We start from the raw sequence: 22,057 nt of genomic DNA, 5'->3' as shown, positions 1-22,057 counted from the left end.
AACAAATCATTTATTACTCAAAACAGTAATCAGCAGATATTTACATTTCAAATAACCGTCAGTTGATGATTTGTGACATAAAAATGGTTTTGATGTAAACAGTGTCAGTCCTGAGTTATCCAGAGTCAGAATCCTCGTGTATCAAACTGTGTGATGATGAAACACGTCTTCTGTTATTAGTTCCATCACCAACGACCATGAAGTAGGTTCTGACCACGAAGACGTTCCGATGGCTGCGGTAAGAAGGAGAGAAAGACGGGGAACATGTTGACGGTACGAGACGAGAACAGAGAACAGAGAACAGAGAACAGAGAACAGAGCCCGGAGAGTCAGGAAGCGTGTGCTTAACGACCACAGTGTGGCTTTAAATGTTGTTCAAGTTTTCCCAGCATGCACCCTGCTACAGTGACATTTAAGCGGGACGAGCTGGTCGCTGAGTGAACGTGTCTTCTGGGGGTTCCTCTGTCCAGGGGAAGCCCGGGTGCGGCTGCAGCCTTTGAAGAGCTCACTGTGTGAACGATGGGAACCAAACGCTGCAGCAGTAGAGCTCCATCTCAGGCTTCAGCTTCAGTTCGGTGACGGATGAGAGACATTGTTATCAGATAGTTGGTAACAAAAGAAAGAAAATATGGATTATTGTACGAAACTAAAAGCATAACTCGGTGGATGTATCTCAGAACAATATATTCTCTCCGCATCTGAGATGAAAAGCAGATCTTCAGTTGTATCCTGAGAAAAAGATTGTTATTATCTGTCAACTCATATCTCATATTCACGGACGACTTTACTGTCTTCATACAAACCCTGTAGAGAAAGAAGTCCATATTAAATGTGTTGTGAAGACACAAAGGACGAACATCCTGTAAACTAGTTGATTCGGCTGATGAATATTCACTCACATGTATTTAAAGACTTCCTGTCTCCAAAGCTCATCAATGAATTATCCTTCATATAATCCACAGACATGTTTACAGTTACAGAAACTCAGAGGTGCACGACCGAACACCACGACCACCACGACCATTACAGCATTACAGCATGTTCTGCTGCAGCGGCTGGTTCAGCGTGCTGGCTGTGCTCTTTCATGTCTGTCTGAGCCGTGTGTTGATGATAACCCTCTTCATGTTGCTCTCAACGTGCTGCAGATTGTTGCATTCATCTTTAAAATGTGCATCAAGTTCTTCTGCTGGCCCCCACATTAAACTCACCTATTTAAACCTGCTGTTGACCTGTGAAGTTGGTTATGTATGTTTTTTGTGCTGTTCCTTATTGTTATGGCATCGATTAATAATTAATAATAATTACTTCTGTTGTTTCTGTTTTTTACCATGCAAAGCAGCGGTCTCAAACTCAAGGCCCGCGAATCCGCCAGCAAAACAATTTTAAAATAATAATCAAAAGTTAGACTTGACAATAAAAATATCCCCATAGTTGAAATTATGAGATAGAAAGTCGTAATGATGAGATACTTAAACACAGAAGCAGCTCTTTGGCTGCTTACTGTACACTTGACGTGTAAATGTGTTGAGAGAACACTGAAGACTTTAAACGTGTCTTTAAAACGCATGAAATACTTCATGTGGGATTGTGCAAACGCACCCTTGAAAGGATTTTAAGCTTTGAACAATAACTTGTCTTTGATATTTTCTGTAATAGTTTGATCTTTGATATGTGGGTTTCTGAACCCTAAATTAAAAGGATTTAAGTTACAACAACAGAAATGTGCTTAAATATATGTTTCAATTTATATAACTGCATGCACAATATTTTACACTTGAATAAACAATAATCAAATGCAGAGTTATTGAACAACACGTTGGAAGTTACAGTTACAGTCTTACAGTTACAACCGGCCCTTTGAGGGCGACCGCGATGCTGATGTGGCTCAGAGAAGATGAGTTTGAGACTCCTGATGTAAAGTGTCTTTGAGTACCTCTTAAAACGCAATACAAATAAAATGTATTGTTATCATTATGAATAAAAGGGTCTGAGGTCCACCCAACAGTCTCACTAAGTTTCTTTCTGCATGTAAACTAAACGTCAGTGACAGCTGCGTGTTGTTGTGTCTCAGCGTTGGTTTATGTCGCAACATAAGGTTTAATAAGTTACTCTGTGTGAGATACTGTGGAAGGTTGAGAGGCAGCCGGCTGAGAGCTGCAGTGAGAACCTCCCTCCTCCCTCTCGCACTTCTTTCTGCCTTCGTCTACAGAAGTGGGGCAGAGCCGCCGAGTCACCGGCTGAGCCGTGAGGTCCAGACTCCAGTCTGCACAGCGAGGGTCAGAGGTGTTCCTGGTAGCTCCGCTCCGGCTGCTCCCTCAGCCTCCTTCATCCGCCTCCTTCCTCAGCCTCCTTCCTCTGCCTCCTTCCTCTGCCTCCTTCCTGCGTCCATGTCGGTGCCTCCGAGTCGCTTTCTCCGAGGTGAGTCAATGTCTATTTTCTGCTCTCTTTTGCTCATCAGAAGACAGAGCTACAGGTCTCGGATCAGCTCTGTATTCAGCTGCCCTGGTAGGAATATCAGGGTTGCTCAACCTTTAAGCAACGCACCGTTAAGCGTTGCACGTTAACCGCTGAAGAGAAGTGTCTTGTAACTCTAACCACAGAAGAAGAAACACTTCCTTTCACACATTCGAGGGACCTTGTGTTTGTAATGTGTTGGTATTGTTACCACATTTCATATCGTGTAAAAACATGTCGTCAATAATATTTTACGTCGTCATATCTCATGCATATTCATTTTATGTTCTCTGTGATATTGTGAAGTTTTAATATTTTATAGTTCGAGGCTTCAAATAAGCCCAGTTGGCTTTTTGCCTCTTCCTGATATTTATTTATCTATGTTTGATTATTTTATTGTTTAAATTGTGCAAAATGAATAAACTACACGAGATAAACTAAACTAAACCTTCTGTATCCAATAAAGAGTAAAGCTATTATTTTAAGCTATTCGGTAATATTGATGCTTGAATTCATTTTTGCACTGCAAGTCAAGTCAAAGGTTCAGGGTTCAATGGGCTTCGTTCTGCTTTAAATGTGAACACTGCAGATGTGTGCAGATGTGTGCAGATGTGTGCTTTGTGAGTGAGCTCCGGACGCCTTCGTTTTACACCAGAAAGTGTGTGTGTGTGTGTGTGTGTGTGTGTGTGTTAGACTTTGATATCTGTGGGTTTTATTGATGAGTAAATTCCTAACTGAGGTCTGGTTAGCGATGCACAAGCATTAGAATGACTTTATTATATATTATATATATTATATTCTGTGTCTCCTGCTCTCCTTGGTGCAGCGCTGCAGTTTGTTTAAAGGGTTAAATTGATTTATTGCTGCTAGTAAAAGCCTTGTGAGGTGGAAATGCCACCGGCTGTGCGGTGACGCGGTGTTCATGCGGCTGCCGCGCCTCTGATTCACCTCAGTGTAGTTTTACATTAAAAACAATCAGAACCACGATGGAAAGAAGGTGAAGAAACCCGGCAGCAGTCTGGTACAGCACCTCACCGCAAGAACCAAGAAGGGGAAAGCTGATTGTCCCTGAGAGACAGACGGTGCCACTTCCCACTAACTCCAGCGGTGTCCTCGGTGTGAAACATCAGCTGTGGTTAAGCTGCTCATATTCTCGTGCTCCGCTGTAGGGAGGGTGAATCCCATCGTCTTCCCTTTGTGCAGCTAAATGAGTCACGTAGTCGGAGAACCTCCCACGAGCTCAATGGCTCCAACTGAACTTCTTTGTATCAGAATGTTCCCACGTTGTTCTGTCGCCATCAGGCCGAGCTGAGGAGCGTTCGCTGACTTCGGCGCCTCTTTAATGTAAGAGAGATGTTCTCAGACGTGTTAAAAATAAACTGCTTTAGAGTTTTTCCTGAAGAATCACAAACACAGTTTGTTTCCATCAGAGTGGAGTTGTATTGACGTAACGTATTGAATGAAGCCGTTCAGGGCGTGCCGGTCATCTCAAGTCACGTCTACTGAAGACGTCCACTGAGGACCTGCAGGTTTCAGTTCTCTCTCCCCATCTAAGATCACATCCTCTTCCCCTTCAAAGGAAACTAAAAGCAAAGCGCTTTGTTTTTGCTTAGCTCAGCACTTCTCCAGCTCTCTAAGAACATGGATTATTAATCTGGACCCTGATTCACGAGGAAGATCTTTGTTTTATTTGAAGTCTCACATCATCAGAACAAACTGAAACCTGAATGTATGAGCAGCTTCACACCTAGCTGTTATTAATAGTTAGTCATTCATGAAGTCAAAACACTGTATTTGTGGTGTGAAAGCTCAGAAAAATCAATATTACGTTGCCTTCTTTGTGAAAGTTGCCTTCTTTGTGAAAGTTGCCGTCTTTGTGAAAGTATTCACGACAAAAACAATAGTTTGAAAAAATATATTGTCGTGCAAATTAAAAAACGTCTTCACAAGCTCTTTGTGACACCAGAGAACATTAAATACCAGAAGCATTGAAGTGCTTCATGAACGGATGCTGCAGGATGACAGTCTGTCTGTTGAGAACTTCAGCAGAAGTCAATTGAACAGCAGCTCGCTGTATCTCATGGTCCAGACTATCAAGTGAACTGCAGGTGAGAAAAGGAAAGTTTCATGCGTGTCTGCGTCTCTCCGGCAGCGAGGCTTCCTGCAGTGAGATGTAGATGCAGATACTGCGGTCTGGAAAATGTTCCTCTAGTTTACCATCTTCCCCCCACAGAACTCTCACACAGTCTCTGTGGCTTCTGTTCTTATTCATAAATAGTTAGTAATTCATGAAGTCAAAACACTTCAGCATGTTCACGCTCCTCCAGCGTGACAATCTGTTGATGATCTTTGTTTTTTATGATTTAGAGATGAATCAATCAGCTGATTAATCGATCTGTCGATCAAGAGAAAATTGATCTGCTACAACTTTGATAATCGATTAAAACACAATAAAAACATTCTCTGATTTCAGCCTCACAAATCTGCAGATTCTCTTCATCATACGAGCAACTAAACTGAATATCTTTTGATTTTGGACTTTTGATTTGAGAAAAAAAAAGTAATTCTACTACTATTAGAACTATTACTACCACTACCACCACTACTATTACTACCACTACCACAACTATTACTACCACTACCACTACTACCACTATTATTTCTACCACTACCACCACTATTATTACTACCACTACTATTACTACCACCACTATTATTACTACCACTACTGTTACTACCACTACCACCACTATTATTACTACCACTACTATTACTACCACCACTATTATTACTACCACTACTATTACTACCACTACCACCACTATTATTACTACCACTACCACCACTATTATTACTACCACCACTATTATTCCTACCACTACCACCACTATTATTACGACCACCACTACTATTACTACCATTACCACCACTATTATTACTACTACCACTACTATTACTACCACTACCACCACTATTATTACTACCACTACCACCACTACCACCACTATTATTACTACCACCACGATTATTACTACCACTACTATTACTACCACCACTATTATTACTACCACTACTGTTACTACCACTACCACCACTATTATTACTACCACTACTATTACTACCACCACTATTATTACTACCACTACTATTACTACCACTACCACCACTATTATTCCTACCACTACCACCACTATTATTACTACCACCACTACTATTACTACCACTACCACCACTATTATTACTACCACCACTACTATTACTACCACTACCACCACTATTATTACTACCACCACTACTATTACTACCACTACCACCACTACTATTACTACCACTACCACCACTACTATTACTACCACTACCACCACTACTATTACTACCACTACCACCACTACTATTACGACCACCACTATTATTACTACCACCACTATTATTACTACCACCACTATTATTACTACCACTACCACCACTATTATTACTACCACCACTACTATTACTACCACTACCACCACTACTATTACTACCACTACCACCACTACTATTACGACCACCACTATTATTACTACCACCACTACTATTACTACATTTTTGTAGCTTCATATTTAATGTTTTTCATACTCGAGCTAGGTTATTACATTCGATGACGTGAATCTGCAGTGAGAGGAAAGGCGACAGTAAACATAGCGTGAGGTTGACAGCAGAAGCCTGTTGTTTGATTCGTGCATGCTGTCGGGACTTTGGACCGCTGTCCCACTGACAGATGGACAAAGTTTGCACAACTGAGCAGATTTGTAGTTGAACAAACTCAGCCACCACTCAGCTGTGTGCAAACAGAGACAAATGGACGCTTGTTCCTCTCTCTCCGTGACAACAAACATTGCACAAATTTGTTCAGTTAGTGAGGCTCCATTTCCCAAAAGTGTCCGTCTGGTTTCCCACGTCACTGCCTTCAACCTCAGCTTACGACACATCACTCAGCCAACTGAAGTATGTCTCCAACACAGGAAGCAGCTTCTATCGCAGGTTTGTAGAGCAGTTATTGCTTCAATGACATTGATTCAAATGTGCCACATTTCCCAGCAGACTACATGTTTTAAACCAAGCGTGCTCACACAGCTGGTCTCATTTCAGAGACGAGAAGCTGGATATTTTCTAGCACATATTACTAATCTCCTGATGATTCATCGGTTCAAATATAGAAAGTCCATCCAAGCTGTGGAAGCCAACGAAGCTTCCAGAATCAAGGGCGGAGTCAACCAATCAACACGCTGCACTGACCAATCAAATCCAAGCATGCACTCATTCCAGATTAATAACTTTATAATGTGAAAGGCGTGATTCTACCGTTTCCCAACCAGTCGTCCTGACAGACAGTCGAGCGATTGCTGATATTAGAGTGCGATCAGACCTCAGAGCTGTTCTCTCTGTGGTGTGGCCTCAAGTTTATATCAAGATAGAAATCTGAAGCATGGACTGCGGCGGTGTATATGACAGTATTTGCCTTCCTAATACTCATTTTGACTGAGTGGAGCTTGAACGCACCACGCAAGTCAACGCAACCTCCATTAACGTTCGCTGTTTAGCTACTTTAGTCTGAGCAGCATACGAAGCAGTTCAGATTCATACAGGTGTACTTTCTATACCTTTCTCACGCCCCTCAGGTCCTTCAGAGGATCCACAGCCTGAAGTTGGGAAAAGCTTAGAAGCTGATTAACAGGATGTCAGTCCTTCACGTGTTCTTCCAATAACAGAACTGCACATGTTCAAGTTGCAATGCCAGAGTTGGCAGCCTCGAGGTTAAATAAGCAGGCCTGGTTATAAAAAGACACAACATGCAGTCTTGGCGGCGGCGGCAACGTCTTTTTTTTGGTTCAACAGTTTCCTGCAGGAAACCATGTTTCCATCAAGCTGCTGTCTGCAGAGCAGCGCAGAGCAGGATATACATTATATATATATATATATATATATATATATATATATATATATATATATTATATATATATATATATATATATATATATATATATATATTATATATATATATTATATATATATATATATATATATATTATATATATATATATATACATATATATATATATACATATATATATATATATATATATATACATATATATATATATATACATATATATATATATATATATATACATATATATATATATATATGTATATGTATATATATATATATATACATATACATATATATATATATATATATATACATATATATATATATATATGTATATATATATATATATAAATGCTGCTGTAGCGGAAAAAAAATGTCCCCTTTGCGGGATTAATAAAGTAACTATCTATCCATCCATCCATCTATCCATTCCTCCCTCTCTCTATCTGCTCATCTATATCTCTATCTATCTATCTATTGAGAGAAACGTAGAACCAGAATGCACCACGGTTGTTCTTCCATGTCTTGGTAAAGAAAAGACAGCGCGTGACTCACCGCTCAACACATTACAACCGCCCACACCTCCAGGCCTCCCGTATTGAGGGAAAGCGGCTAAACCTTTGTGCGGCTGGGTGTCGTTCACCTCGTGTGTTCCTCCCACGTCACTGTTCAGGCCACCAACCGGTGAGCTCTTCCCACGCTGCCCTGTCCTGTGTGGGCTTGTCCTGTCCGGGCTTGTCCTGTGTGGGCTTGTCCTGTCCGGGCTTGTCCCGGAGGGAAGCTCTGCTGCCTGAGACCGGCAGTCCGGTCAGTGCGCCTCGACAAGAAACACTCGTCCTCCAGCTTCTGGAGGCTACAACAGCAACTACTCTCAATACATGTTTTATTAAGCTGACATTTACTTGAATACGCTGTTTTTGGATTAACCCTTTCAGTATTTCTAGGCTTTAACACCAAGCAAGGTAAAATATTCCTCAATCACTTCTAATGCTTTTTGTTTTTCGTTGGTAATACTTAGAAAACTAAATATTTGATCAGTCCATAAACAGAAATGATGATAAACAATACATCTTGTAAATTGTTTCTCAAGAAAATATGTTATGTTTGATGCATTTCCCATTCTTTAATATAATTCTGACTTGTAACGGCTCGTTTTTAGACTAAACAAGCAATTTGAAGACATCACCTTCAAGGAAACATGACATTTTATAGACAGACTATTGAAAAACAACCTACAGAAGAATCGATAGTGACCACAGCATATTTAGAGAATAGATATGTGTCTTTGCATGATTTGAAAAGCTAAACTACTAATATTTTACGTGTATTTTGGTATTTTATTAAGTCCATAATGTACTAAATGAGCATCATGCTGTGTTGAAGAAGACTTGAAACTAGAGATTGAGACATAAACTCATGTTTACAATGTTTACTGAGGTAATAAATCAAGAGAGAAGTAGAGTCATTTTCTATAGACTTCTATACAACCAGAGGAGTCGCCCCCTGGTGGACACTAGAGAGAATGCAGCTTTAACACATGAAGCTTTGGCTTCACTCAGCAGAACCACCTGGTTTATACTGCTGAGCCTCGGAGTTGATTTAAATATAAATAAAGGCTCAACTCAACTTTATTTGTGGTGTGAAAGCTCAGAAAAATCAATATTACGTTGCTTTTTCCAAGTGTTATACCCGCCCTCTTAGTGAAAGTATTCACGACAAAAACAATAGTTTGAAAAAAATATATTGTCGTGCAAATTAAAAAACGTCTTCACAATCTCTTTGTGACACCAGAGAACATTAAATACCAGAAGCATTGAAGTGCTTCATGAACGGATGCTGCAGGATGACGGTCAGTCTGTTGAGAAGTTCAGCAGAAGTCAAGTAGAACAGCAGCTCGCTGTATCTCATGGTCCAGACTATCAAGTGAACTGCAGGTGAGAAAAGGAAAGTTTCAGGTTACTGTCCGTGCTGATCTAAACAGGTTGGTGGTGAGAAGCCAAACCACAACATTCTGCAGAAGTTCACACTCTCTGCAGCTGAACCAGCTTCTATCGACACGGATTCATGCGTCTCTCCGGCAGCGAGGCTTCCTGCAGTGAGATGGAGGTGCAGATACTGCGGTCTGGAAAATGTTCCTCTCGTTTACCATCTTCCCCCCACAGAACTCTCTCACAGTCTCTGTGGCTTCTGTTCTTGTTTTTCAGAGAACGTTTGTGGCGGCACACAAACTACAAAGCAACAAGAGTTTGAACTTTGGAAAGTTTCTCCCTTAAATATCCCCGAATTTGTCTTTAAAACAATTGGAAAATACATGAATATATATTCTGTGTTTGTTCCAACACTCGTCATGCTAAATATGGAGCAAAATGCCAGATTTCATGTTTTCTGTGAAGTCTAAATATTCTGGATGTCTTGTGCATCATTTCCCCAAAACAAAATGAAGGCTTCATATGTTTAAAATATGTTTGGCTCCACAAGATCACATGAAAGCTGTGGTGAGATCAGATCAGCTGTTATCTGATGAAGACGAGGAAGCTCATCTGAATGTGGCCAGACACACTCACATCTAACCACCAGGTCATGAACAGATTCACCGTCACACTGCACGGCATAACCACCGCTTTCTTTAATTTAGTTTAATTACATAAAGAAAGCCAACGCGTGCTCTGTGGTTCATGTCTGCGTCTCTAATCCCGAACAACTTCATGGAAACTAACGTATGTGTTTTCCAGGCTGCTCTCATACGGCATTCATAGAAGAACCTACGAAGAATAATGTCCCGTGAAGACAGAAGTCATTTGAAAATGCACGTATGCGCATGTAACGGGCAGACATCACCACGCGTTGCTGCCGTTCGCATGAAAACACGAGAAACGACGAGGAGCTTTTTGCCAGACGAACCGTTGACTGAGCATTCGTTGATGTTTTCAAGGTTCCTTCCAGTTTATTTACCAGTTTATTGAACTCTTCAGTGCATTTCTCCCCTCAAACATCCATTTCTTTGTTTTTATGTGAACATACCCATGAGGGGTGGGAATCGCCAGAGATCTCGCAGTATCGCGATACTTCGATAGTATCACGATACTGCGATATTCTGAGTATTGTGACAACATATATTGCGATTTATTACTTTTTTCAACTTCAAATTATGTCCCCAAAGGAAACCTGTGTCAACGTTTTATCTTTGTTTCGACCAACTTCCCACCACTCACGCACGCAGACCCGCACCTCTGCTGACCGCACCAGAAAACAACTCAGCACTCACAGTGGACTGGAAAAACAATTGATTTTATTTTTAATTTTTTAAAATAGTTTATAAAATAAAATATCGATACTTGGCGTCCGTGTATCGATATAATATCGCCACGCAAAACATCGCGATACGATGCTGTGTCGATTTCCCCCCCCCCCCACCCCTCATACCCATCATGCATCACACTCCTGCAGGGTTCTGGGTGATGTCTGTTTGACATTGACTACATTTTGAATGGAGTCCGATGATCCTTCAGAACTACTTTACGTCGTCTACGAGCTTCGGATCAGGTTGATCAAACCTCTGCTGGACAGTAAACCGTGTGACATGGATGAGGATGAATTCAGTGTCTTTGAGAAATACTTTCACGCTGGAGTTGAGTTAAAGTGAGTCAATCCACACCCAGACCCATCTGTGCCTGTCTCCAGCTTTAGTCACAGACTTTAACTGCAGTCCATGCAGATGACTGGACGTACATGAAGCTGATGTTACTGGCTGCTCATCAAGTGAGTGAGCAGTTCTGGTAATCGGCTAAAGCAACAACAACATTTTCTCTGGAAAGCTCACCATGAGATGGCACTTTCTCCTGAATAGGGTCATTGGATATCAAATACATATCGAATCTCTGTAGCACCAAAGAAGAGTTAAAGGTACCGACAAACATTTCTCTGTTCATTGTAGCAGCATTCCAACACGTCAAAGAATACCCAGACCTCACAAGAACGTTAATGTGACCGGTGCTGCTCATCACAACGGAGCCGCCTGATGGTACCAGACTCAAAGGCCTGGAGTCAAGTCACAAACGGCCCCACGGCCCCTCTAGTAGCTGAACAAGTAGGAGACAAACAGGACACACGTCTGTCCTGAGGGTCCGCTCAGCGTTCATTCATAGACTCACAGCCAAGTCTGCGTAGGAAGGCTCACTTGCGTAACAGCAGTGTTCAGGAATGCTGGGCCTGCTTCCAGCTCCGGAGCGTTACGCAGCGTTCTGTAAGAGGGTTCTCCACCAGTGACTCCTGAAATACCAGAGCATTGCTCATCATTGCCTCCGGGAGAGAGAGAGAGAGGGAGGGAGGGAGGGAGGGAGGACAGACGCAAGTTGTGAAATATTAGGGAGGGTAGAGTTTGTCTGAAAGGGGAAAGAAAACTGGTTTGTTTTGCTGATTATTGGTGTACTTGAAAGCCTCTGGTGACCCCTCAGTGTTCCAGTAAGTCCGTTCTCCAGTCGCACTTCCCACCCTGGTTTCCTGTGTGTGTTCATCTCTAACTGTTGGTTGAATGTCTGTTTTTCAGCCATGGGCCAGCAATCGGCAGCGGGAGCCGTTGTGTTTCTCCTCGGCCTGTTTGGGATCTGTGCAGGGTTTGAACAAGGTGAGCCGGAATAACTACGGGAATACCACCAGAGCTCTGGAGCACGCCTACATACTGGGCACACCAAGTCCAACGTCTGCCTCCAGGCTGTACAGAAGCATGTTACCGCCCCCCTCTGGCCACTGGTGTAACTGCAGTGACGTGGTGTTTCTGTTACTCACAGAATTCCAGATGAAATGCTTCATGGTGCAGCTATAATGGCACATTACCAATTATATTTTATTGAATATATTTTGAGAGGGTTGAGTTTTTGGGACGGTTGTTTTCATTCATTTAAACGGTGCTGAACTGTTCGGGTAGTGTACTGTAGTTGCCTCAACATACTGCAAACAGCGCTGTTCAGGCAATAAAGAATGCAGCGTGTCCGCATCTGATCAGGGCCTTAAGGTTTCCTGTGAAATCATATTAAAGTTAAGCACTTTGAGTTCTCTTGTCATGAATTGTGCTACATGAACACAATTGCCAAACAATTCTTTCTTTCTGGAAAAATCCTAGATTTGACATTAACAAAGTAAATGACCGATCCTTTTGTGTTCCAGAGAACTGTACCAACTACGACCTCCAGTTCGAGCGGGTCTTCTCTGTTCCCGGGGACACGGCGATGCTGAACAGCACCTTGGTGTCTCCGGACGTCTTCGACTTCACGGCCGTCCCTTACAACATCACCTGGTACGACTCCAAGACGGGCCGAGAGATGAGCGACCAGAGCGAGCGGATCCTGGTGAACGGGGAGAAGCTGTGGTTCCTTAAGTTACAGATGGACGACTCTGGAGACTATGTGAGCATCCTGAGGTACGGCAGCATCAGTAGAGAACAGGAAACATCAACAGAAGGTGACCGAAACTGTTTGTCTTCCTAAGAAACAAAAGAAACCTTCAAAGATGACACATTGTGTTTGTAGACTGCAGAAGATTCAAAGAATCCAGCAACAAGACCACGTGGTAGAGCATTTCATGGTGCATTCAGGTGCACCTCGTAAACTCGGAGAATCTGAAGCCGTTGTTGCACGAACAAAGAGAAGACAAACCGGCTAATTCTCGTCTTTATATCCACCAGAACTCCGTCTCGGTGCTACCGGCAGGCCACCAAGCTGGTGGTGGAGCTGCCGCTTCCTGGAGAGTGCGGACGGCCGAGGAAAGCGAGTCAAACGCTGACCAACACGGTCACCGACATGCTGAGCTGCCCTCTGAAGGACTACATCGCTACACTGGACGGCTACAACATCACCTCCCACATCACGTGGTACAGAGTGAGTGGTGATCACAACATTCATTTACATCAGTCCAGATGTTGGGGAGAAGTGTTTGCTGGGCCAGATGTACACAGTCAGGGGAAACCTGGCGTAGATGGGAATTTCACAGGTTGAAGTCTGAGCTGGAGCAGAGGAGGCTCAATTAGTAAAAAAGATGAGACGATCGTCAAGATTGATCAGACTTGACCAATCAGAACCACGTGCCTGTCGACCATCATGAAGTCATTTTCTGTTTCCTCTCCTCATCTAGGGTTGTGAACCCATCGTGGACGGGAAGGGCCAGTACACCTACTTGGATTCGGCCAAACTGAAGATCGACAGGGTGGGGCGTAACAACAACTCCTCCTACACCTGCACGCTCACCTTCACTCTCGGCGGCGTGACGCTATCCGTGTCAGAGACCATTGAGGCGTCGGTCACAGGTTAGAACGGACACGGGTTATATTTTAACAGTGCATTTCACTGTTCTAAAAACCATCAATATAGTGAGCAGCACGAATGACCTCAGCAGAATGTTTTACAGGCTGTGAACAAGAGGTGAAAACATTCCCACGCCCAAACGAAACAAACGACAGACGGGAGCTAGCAACTCTCTGGAAGCGTTCTATTTACGGTATATTCCCGTGATTCGGTAACCTCAACATCTGTATTTCGTGTCTTTTCAGAAAATTACTCTTTGACTCCAGAAGTCCACGAACCGTCCAATGAGATAATCAAGGTACCGATGGGTGAGTCCTTTGAGAGAACACACAGTGTTAGCGGACTGAAGCTGCTCCGACGCCAGCGAAGGTCTGAAGCTCCTTCGGCTCATAGGTTCAGATAAACACTTCTGCAGAGTCGTTGGTGTTGATTGTGTCTGCGTGTGTTTAGGGTCCAGTTTCGTCAAGTGGTGCCGGGTGTTTGTGCCGTGTGTCGGGAGGCCGGATGTTTATATCGTTTGGATGGACGACCCCTATTCGTACATTCTCAATACCGAACCCGACCGTATCTACACCTCCAAACCACGGTCAGCACCTCCACCTCGTTCTAACCTGCTGCTTTTGTTCACTTCCGTTACACTGTGATGCCTTCAGGCTCTGCTCAGTGAACATGAGTACTGGCTGAAGGTACATTATAACGTTATCGTGATGTGTTCACATGTCATCTGTAAAATGTATCTTTAGTGATGAACTAGAATAAATCCAGTAGTTTGAAGATGTTTTCACGTTAATATAAAATAGATTAGAGATGAATTATGAGCTGTTTAACTTCCTAACACGAGCTATAAGAACATTATTATACTTCATTAAAAATAATAATTACCAGATTTAGTTTGTCGATAAATATACAATCTTTTATTTCCTTATCATTTCAAATGTGTGTTTAAGAAGGAAAAAACCCACGATCAATGACAATAACGAAGTGAAAGATAACATTTAGTGTTTTGAGGAATGATTTTTGGGACGTTGGTAAATCAGCTGCTATAATCAAACACAGAGATCTGTATCTGTTCATATGGATCATCAGTGATCTGCAATAAGTATCGGCGGCAAAAACACGTGATCAGAGATCCAAAAGTTCTATTTGCTCCTTTTTTTATTTTGCGCTGATCCGGACGGTGAGTTTGATGATCCGTTGCCGTGATATTTAAATGTTTTGAGTTCTTTAACTTACTGTAGCTTCCTCTCTGTAAGCGACCCTGTCCAGATGTAGTTGATCAGAGAAGGAGTCTGCTGCAGCACAACAGAGGGAGAAGGAGCAACATGTGTAGAATACTAAGTTATCCGACACATAACGTGTTTTATGGTCCTTCTGTCCTCACCAGTTCGTGGAAACAGGACGTCCGCATCAAAGGTGTCTGGACGGAGCAGATGCTGATATTCTCTGAGCTGACGACGGAGGATTTTGGAAAAAACTTTACCTGTATGGCACTGAGCTCCAGGGGCACGAGGACGGGCTACTTCAGTCTGCTACCTGCAGGTAAACACACAGGGTAGAATCCTTTCAAAACACTGAAAATATGCCTGCACATTTTCACACATGACCACTCAGTCATCCGTGTTCCCTTTTTTTGTCATTTAGGCACAATGACCTCCTAAATCAGTGATTCTCAACTGGTGGGTCGCGACCCAAAAGTGGGTCGCGGACCCGTTTTCAGTGGGCCTTTGCCTGACCAAGAAAAAATGAGAGAAAAAAAAAAATTGTGATTTTATTTTGAAGGGCATTTTTTATGCAGCGGAATTATTCCAGCATTTACGGCACTTGTGGTGTGGGTTGTGAAAGTCAACTCATAGGACGATCTCCAAAAGAGAGAAATGTCCAGAGAGACCAGAGTCACTAGACTCTGACTGCACAGACTCATGGAGGTGAATTCTTCAAACACTAATTTCTCTTTTTAGAAGATGAGAAAAATATAATATTGTGGATTTTTCACTTCACCCTGAATGGACTGAATTTAAAGCTGCAGCACAATTCAGTGAAAATATTATTTCTAAATTGAATTTCATTACGTAATTTATTTTTTAATCCAGCCGTTATTTTACTTGAAATGATATGTATTTATAATCCATCCAGTTAAATTTGAAAAATGAGAATAATATTTGTTAAAATATAATCTTTATTTGATTTGACAGTTTACTACACGTTACTACAGTGTACTAGACGTTACTACTACTAGACGTCTTGAATATAGATATAATGATGTAAATGGTATATATAAATGATTATTTATATATATATATATATATATATATATATATATATATATATGTAAACATATATATATATATATATATATATATATAGATCTATATATATATATATATGTTTACATATATATATATATATATATATATATATATATATATATATATATATATATATATATATATATATATATATATGTAAACATATATATATATATATATATATATATATATATCTACATATATATATATATATGTTTACATATATATATATATATATATATGTAAACATATATATATATATATATATATGTTTACATATATATATATATATATATATGTAAACATATATATATATATATATATATATATATATATATATATATATATATATATAGATCTATATATATATATATATATATATATATATATATATATATATATATATATATATATGTAAACATATATATATATATGTAAACATATATATATATATATATATATATATATATAGATCTATATATATATATATATGTTTACATATATATATATATATATATATATATATATATATATATATATATGTAAACATATATATATATATATATATATATATATATATATATCTACATATATATATATATATATGTTTACATATATATATATATATATATATATATATATGTTTACATATATATATGTTTACATATATATATATATATATATATATATATATATATATATATATATATGTAAACATATATATATATATAGATCTATATATATATATATATATATATATATATATATATATATATATATATATATATGTAAACATATATATATATATAAACTGCAAATGTAAATCGCCTCCAAATAACGGTCTCCATGCCGGCCGATCCTCACTTTTTACTGCTTTAATGCAATGCTTTAATTCTTGTGATATAATAAAGGAATAAGAAAGAACGAGGTGCAATCTTTTAACTCTCTCTCTCTCACACACACACACACACACTTGGGCTGAGTGGGAGAGCAACTTTTCACGGTATATCGATGTATTTCCAAACGAGATATGTAGGATGAGACCGTTTATATCGACTTAGCTGTTGTTGCATAACGAGCCAGTGTTTGCATCTCCGAGCAACTCAACCCCCGCTCGCTCTTTGTGGTTTAACCTCAGCGGAGCGGGGTCAGCCCTGTAAACTCGAATGTATGTCACCGACTCACTGAGTGACTCACTGGGTCAGAAAGCTGCAGAGCGATGAAGTTACAACGTCGGTCGTCGCTCTTTCAAAATGAATAGTTTGTCTGCTGCTAACAAGATTCAACCAGAGGTCTTTTCTTCTTTTAAAGTTGGTTTTAAAACTCCATGAAAGGGGCCACGTGTATGACTTATACATGTTCCTGTTCATCAAACTGTAGGTTTTAACACTAGATGGCTCGTATGTAGAGAGGGTGGCCTCTTAAAATATCGTTGCATTTGGCTTGAAGTTGAATCAAACATATCAAATACATGAAAAAACAACATGAAACCATAATAAATGCAGAGATATGTATATATATATATTGTGTATCGCCATTCAGCCTAAAGATACAGAGATAAGATTTTTGGTCCATATTGCCCAACACACACACACACACACACACACACACACACACACACACACACACACACACACACACACACACACACACACACACACACACACACACACACACACACACACACACACACACACACACACACACACCTACACACACACACACACACACACACACACACACACACAGCTGACATATTAAAAATGGTTTGTTTTACGTGTGATGTTCATCTCTACAGATCCCAACATCATGCTCCCCATTGGATCGGTGCTCGGAGGTGTGATGGTTCTCTTCGTCGTCAGCGTCATCGTCTACTACATCTTTAAGGTCGACATCGTGCTGTGGTTCAGGAGAGCCTTTCCAGTCCTCTACAAAAACACAGGTACTACTTCACAGCAGGCGTGTACAAATACATACTCTGACACTCCATTCACAACGCTCTCAAGATGGAAAACCCCAGAGTGATGCTGCCAGTCAGTGCCACACACACGCTTACATCACTCAAGCTCTACCCAGTACATGACTGCATGTGTCAACAGTAAGAAGGGAAAGAAGCTAACCACAGCGCTGCCTGCTGAGCTTCTGAGGCTGCTGCTTGATGATGGAACAGTGGAAGCTTCAACATGCGGGACTGTGTGCTCACATTGAGCCCATTGGAACACTACCAAGGCCTCCAAATCTGGCTTCTACTCTCTGAACCCCAAAGCAGTGTTTCGCTTCCGTCACATTTTTCTCTGTGTTGATTTTCACTATAAAAGTCCTGCTGTGGGAACAGAACCATCATGAGTAGAAGTAGAGGGAACTAGAACACGTCTTTAGTGCAGAATAACACCGTTACCACGACGTCGATCATGAAGAAAGAAATAAAACGCATGTTGAATTTCTTGGATAATAGATTTTACAAAACTGTAAAACACTAGAATCTATATATCCAACATGTGTTCAAGTGTTACCAATGTGGAAAAAGAAATGTCGGCTCTGTGTCATCATTTTAGGCTTCGTTTTGGTCTTTTTCTGATGGAAGCATGTGTTGCACATGATGTGTTCAAGGGCCGTCGGAGAAACAAATCTGATGATAATGACTTGCTCTTCGATCCCGCTGGCTGGTTTTAGGGTTCAGAGGGTTCATTTACATAAAAGCATAAAATGACACGGCTGAATCTGACTTATTGTAAGAATAAAGCCATGTGTGCAGACGGAACCACCACAACGAACATCCTAAAAGAGCTCTTCTTCTTCTTCTTCTTTTTATCCTGTGTCAGATTTGGATGGAAAGTCGTATGACGCCTATGTGGTGTACCCACAGTCCTGTGCCGTCGGATTCAGTAAGGAAGTGGAGGAGTTTGCCCTCCACACACTTCCCCAAGTGTTGGAGAAGGCCTGCGCGTACAAACTCTTCATACCGGGCCGTGACTGTCTGCCCGGGACGGGTAAGTCCTACACGACCGAGACGACTCCGACACGACAATAGAATAGTGATTCCGATACGATACCTGCCTACGTATCTCCACACGACACTGAAACAACACCATAGCAATAATCTTAATTCATTAAAACTGTTCAGATGTAATAATAAATGAATGACATGGTACGCAGTGATCTGATTCCCTCTATACTGGAGTTTAAGTGATTTATTTCATATTTAGCTTCATATTTGCAACCAGAGATCCTTATATTTAAAAATAACTACGATATGATCCACTTAGCTTGACCGTCCGTAAGGGAACCAGGAGGGAGAACTGAGTGAGATTCAACTCTTCTTCTGGGAGAAATGAGTGAAGCTCGTGTTCATTCTGCTCCGTCTCTTCAGCCATCGTGGACTCGGTCGAGGAGAACGTAGAAGCCAGTCGCCGCCTCCTCCTGCTCTACAACGCCTCCACTTTCCTCAGCAAGAGACACACAAGCAGCATAAGCAACAACAACAACAACATCTCCAAGAGCGACGGCGGCGCTGAAAGCAGCACCAGTGAAGAAGTCTATCCGGACACCAGGCAGCAGCTGGAGTGTGTGACGGCGATGCACCGAGCGCTGTTGGAGGGATCTCTCAAGGTGAGAATAATGAATATTCACAGCTGCATTAAGTCCGGTCACACTTATTGGTTCAACCCGGGGATGAGAGTTACGTCCAGGCACCTGTTCTTAGCAAACAGCCTCTCATAAAACCACCACCGCCCGGCACAAAGCAGACGACTCACAAGGTCAGCGAGATGTAGCTTCCTGAATCTGAGACACCTTATCTTTCACAAGCTATTTGATTCAAATAAGGTCCCGGTTCAAAAGTACCATTTGGATAAAGCACATCCAATAATAAACCACGCAAAACAAATCATATGACAATAACAACAATACGCTCTCTGGATGAGCGAACACTGAATCTACTTCACATTTCTTTGGTTCCGTTTGAGTTATTTCCAGCAGCTTGGTTCTAATTGGAGCTCTGCTTCACAGGTGATCCTGGTGGAGCTGGAACGGATCTCCCCGGCTCAGCTGGCTCTCTTCCCAGAGTCCGTGCGTCACCTGAGGAAGAAGCAAGGCGCCGTGTGTTGGTGGAAGAACTTAAAGAGCTCGAGGACGAGAGAGGACGAAGAGAAAGGAGGACAGGACCTCTCCACCTCCTCCAGGTTCTGGAAGGAGATGAGGTATCGTATGCCCGTGAGGGGCAAGAGGGCGGCCGAGAAAACCGCCCTGCTGAACGTCTGACGAGGTTCTGGACCGGAGAGAGAAGCCGGCTTCTAAATGTGTCGCTGACAATTCAGAAATACTGGTGAGAGATGGAGCCTGCTCCGAAAGCGAGTCGATCCCCATCGACGTCTATGTTCAACCTTTACGGCAGGAATTTTTACAGCCTGGTACAAAAGAAGGTTTTGGTCTCTATAGCTAATATCCCTGTTCATGACAACTGTAAGAGGTTGGATTCAACCCATTTAAATCATATGAAGTTGCTTAAAGTTGGGTTTAATTGAGGGCGTGGCCTCTTTGAGAGACAGGTGGGCGTCGTCTCAGGTCGCTATCTGTCTGCTCCGCCACCTCAGCTCCAGAGACGATCCACCTGTTTCACCATTTTCTGAGTTGGAAGGTGTCGTTAATGCCAAGATGGAGACCAGCGGAGACACTTTGAGCCTCACAGCGGTTCTTCAGAAACCTCTGGCTCAACGTCGATGATCGTCACCAGAAGCTGTCAGCTACACGCTCAACAAGGTGCATTAAAAAGGTTCTCTCAACGGGGAGCAAAATTAGAAGCTCAAGAAAGAGTCTAATTGTGCAACTTTGGCACCATGTGCATCATATGCTGATGGCGGTTAGGATCACATCTGATGTGCAGACAATCACGACTCCTCAGTTTACCTGCATCACAATATGAAGCGTTGACATAAAGGTGGAGACTGAAGAATAATGTGGACAAAGAAAGACGGATCGAACCACACGAGTGACTGTACATGAATGTACATATGTATGATGAAACGTGTAAATGTGTAACATAAAGAAAATACAGAATCGTGAGAGGCCAAGCAGCAAACTGTGAATTTTATATTAGATTACTGCCATTTATTTACAGTTATTGAACCACATATTGTAAAAAAAAGAGCAACAGCCAAGGGAGGCAAATGTTTATCAAAAATGCATTTATTAATATACATTTTTATCTCATGCAACAAGGCAACGCAAAGTGTTAAAGTGTTCTTAGCAGAATGCTAAAGCTTCCAAATGATTGTAGATGACTGTGGACTGTGATGCGCTTTACTATTCTGTCAATAAAATGGAAAAAGTTCAAAAAATAAACGGATGTGGAACGCTTCTTTGATGTCTAAGTTGTGTCTTTCCTCACATTATGATTTTAATAACGTCTTCCTCTTTCTTTATCTTTACATGTGGCCAAACCAATTTGACCAAATTGGATCCAGTTCATTTCTAAACAACACAGAAATGATCTTCCAAAGACTTAAATCTTTTGATATTTCTTTATCCGAGTTACATGACGTCATGTAGTAATACAGCGGCTAACAGGGATGTTACTGAGAGCTGGTCCTGGTGGCGCCTTAAAGATACTACGACAGTCAAACTAAGGTGTTATACAAAGCCAGCTGCTGCAGAATATTACAAAACTAAACAAGAAAACGTGGATATGAGGATCCTCTGAATAATTTCTCAAAATAGGATCTGCTTTTCATTGACTGATCGCTACAAAAGTTCAATTTAATTTCAGATATGGAGAGATGAGGAGGCGTTAATACTTAAAGGTTTTACTCTATCAAGAGTTCACACGGTGTGAAGTCATCAGTGAAGAAGCACCTCTCATAAGAGTCTTACAAGTCTCAACATGTTGTGAGGTTTACTGCATCTCTTCCACAAAGGAAAGTGTGAAACTCTCCTAAAGGTCTTTTGTTGCACTGAGACGTGACACAACTTTCACTTTCACATGTGAAGCCGGTGAGGTCTGCTGGCCTACATCTCAGGATCAATCACTGCGGTGCAACAGCAGAGGTGCTTTTTATTCTTCTTCTGTTGAGTGG

At 41.2% G+C, this 22,057-nt stretch overlaps 1 protein-coding gene across 1 annotated transcript; it reads left to right on the top strand.

Moving 5' to 3' along the window:
* Positions 1–264: 264 nt before the first annotated feature.
* On the top strand, positions 265–21,278 carry LOC306783575 (interleukin-1 receptor type 1; the record flags this gene model as incomplete). Its single annotated transcript, XM_079277283.1, has 15 exons — positions 265–338; positions 2,210–2,418; positions 8,058–8,191; positions 11,839–11,845; positions 11,931–12,008; positions 12,548–12,800; positions 13,065–13,257; positions 13,511–13,682; positions 13,926–13,988; positions 14,131–14,266; positions 15,065–15,219; positions 17,785–17,928; positions 18,809–18,976; positions 19,357–19,595; positions 19,995–21,278. The coding sequence occupies 15 exons, from the start codon at positions 265–267 to the stop codon at positions 20,244–20,246; spliced, it is 2,277 nt and encodes a 758-aa protein (XP_079133409.1). The 3' UTR covers positions 20,247–21,278.
* Between the last annotated feature and the right edge of the window lie 779 nt (positions 21,279–22,057).

The sequence above is a fragment of the Melanostigma gelatinosum genome, assembly GCF_949748355.1.
Source record: "Melanostigma gelatinosum genome assembly, chromosome: 10".
NCBI classification, from domain to species: domain Eukaryota; kingdom Metazoa; phylum Chordata; class Actinopteri; order Perciformes; family Zoarcidae; genus Melanostigma; species Melanostigma gelatinosum.
This window is presented reverse-complemented; position numbering and strand designations above follow the sequence as displayed.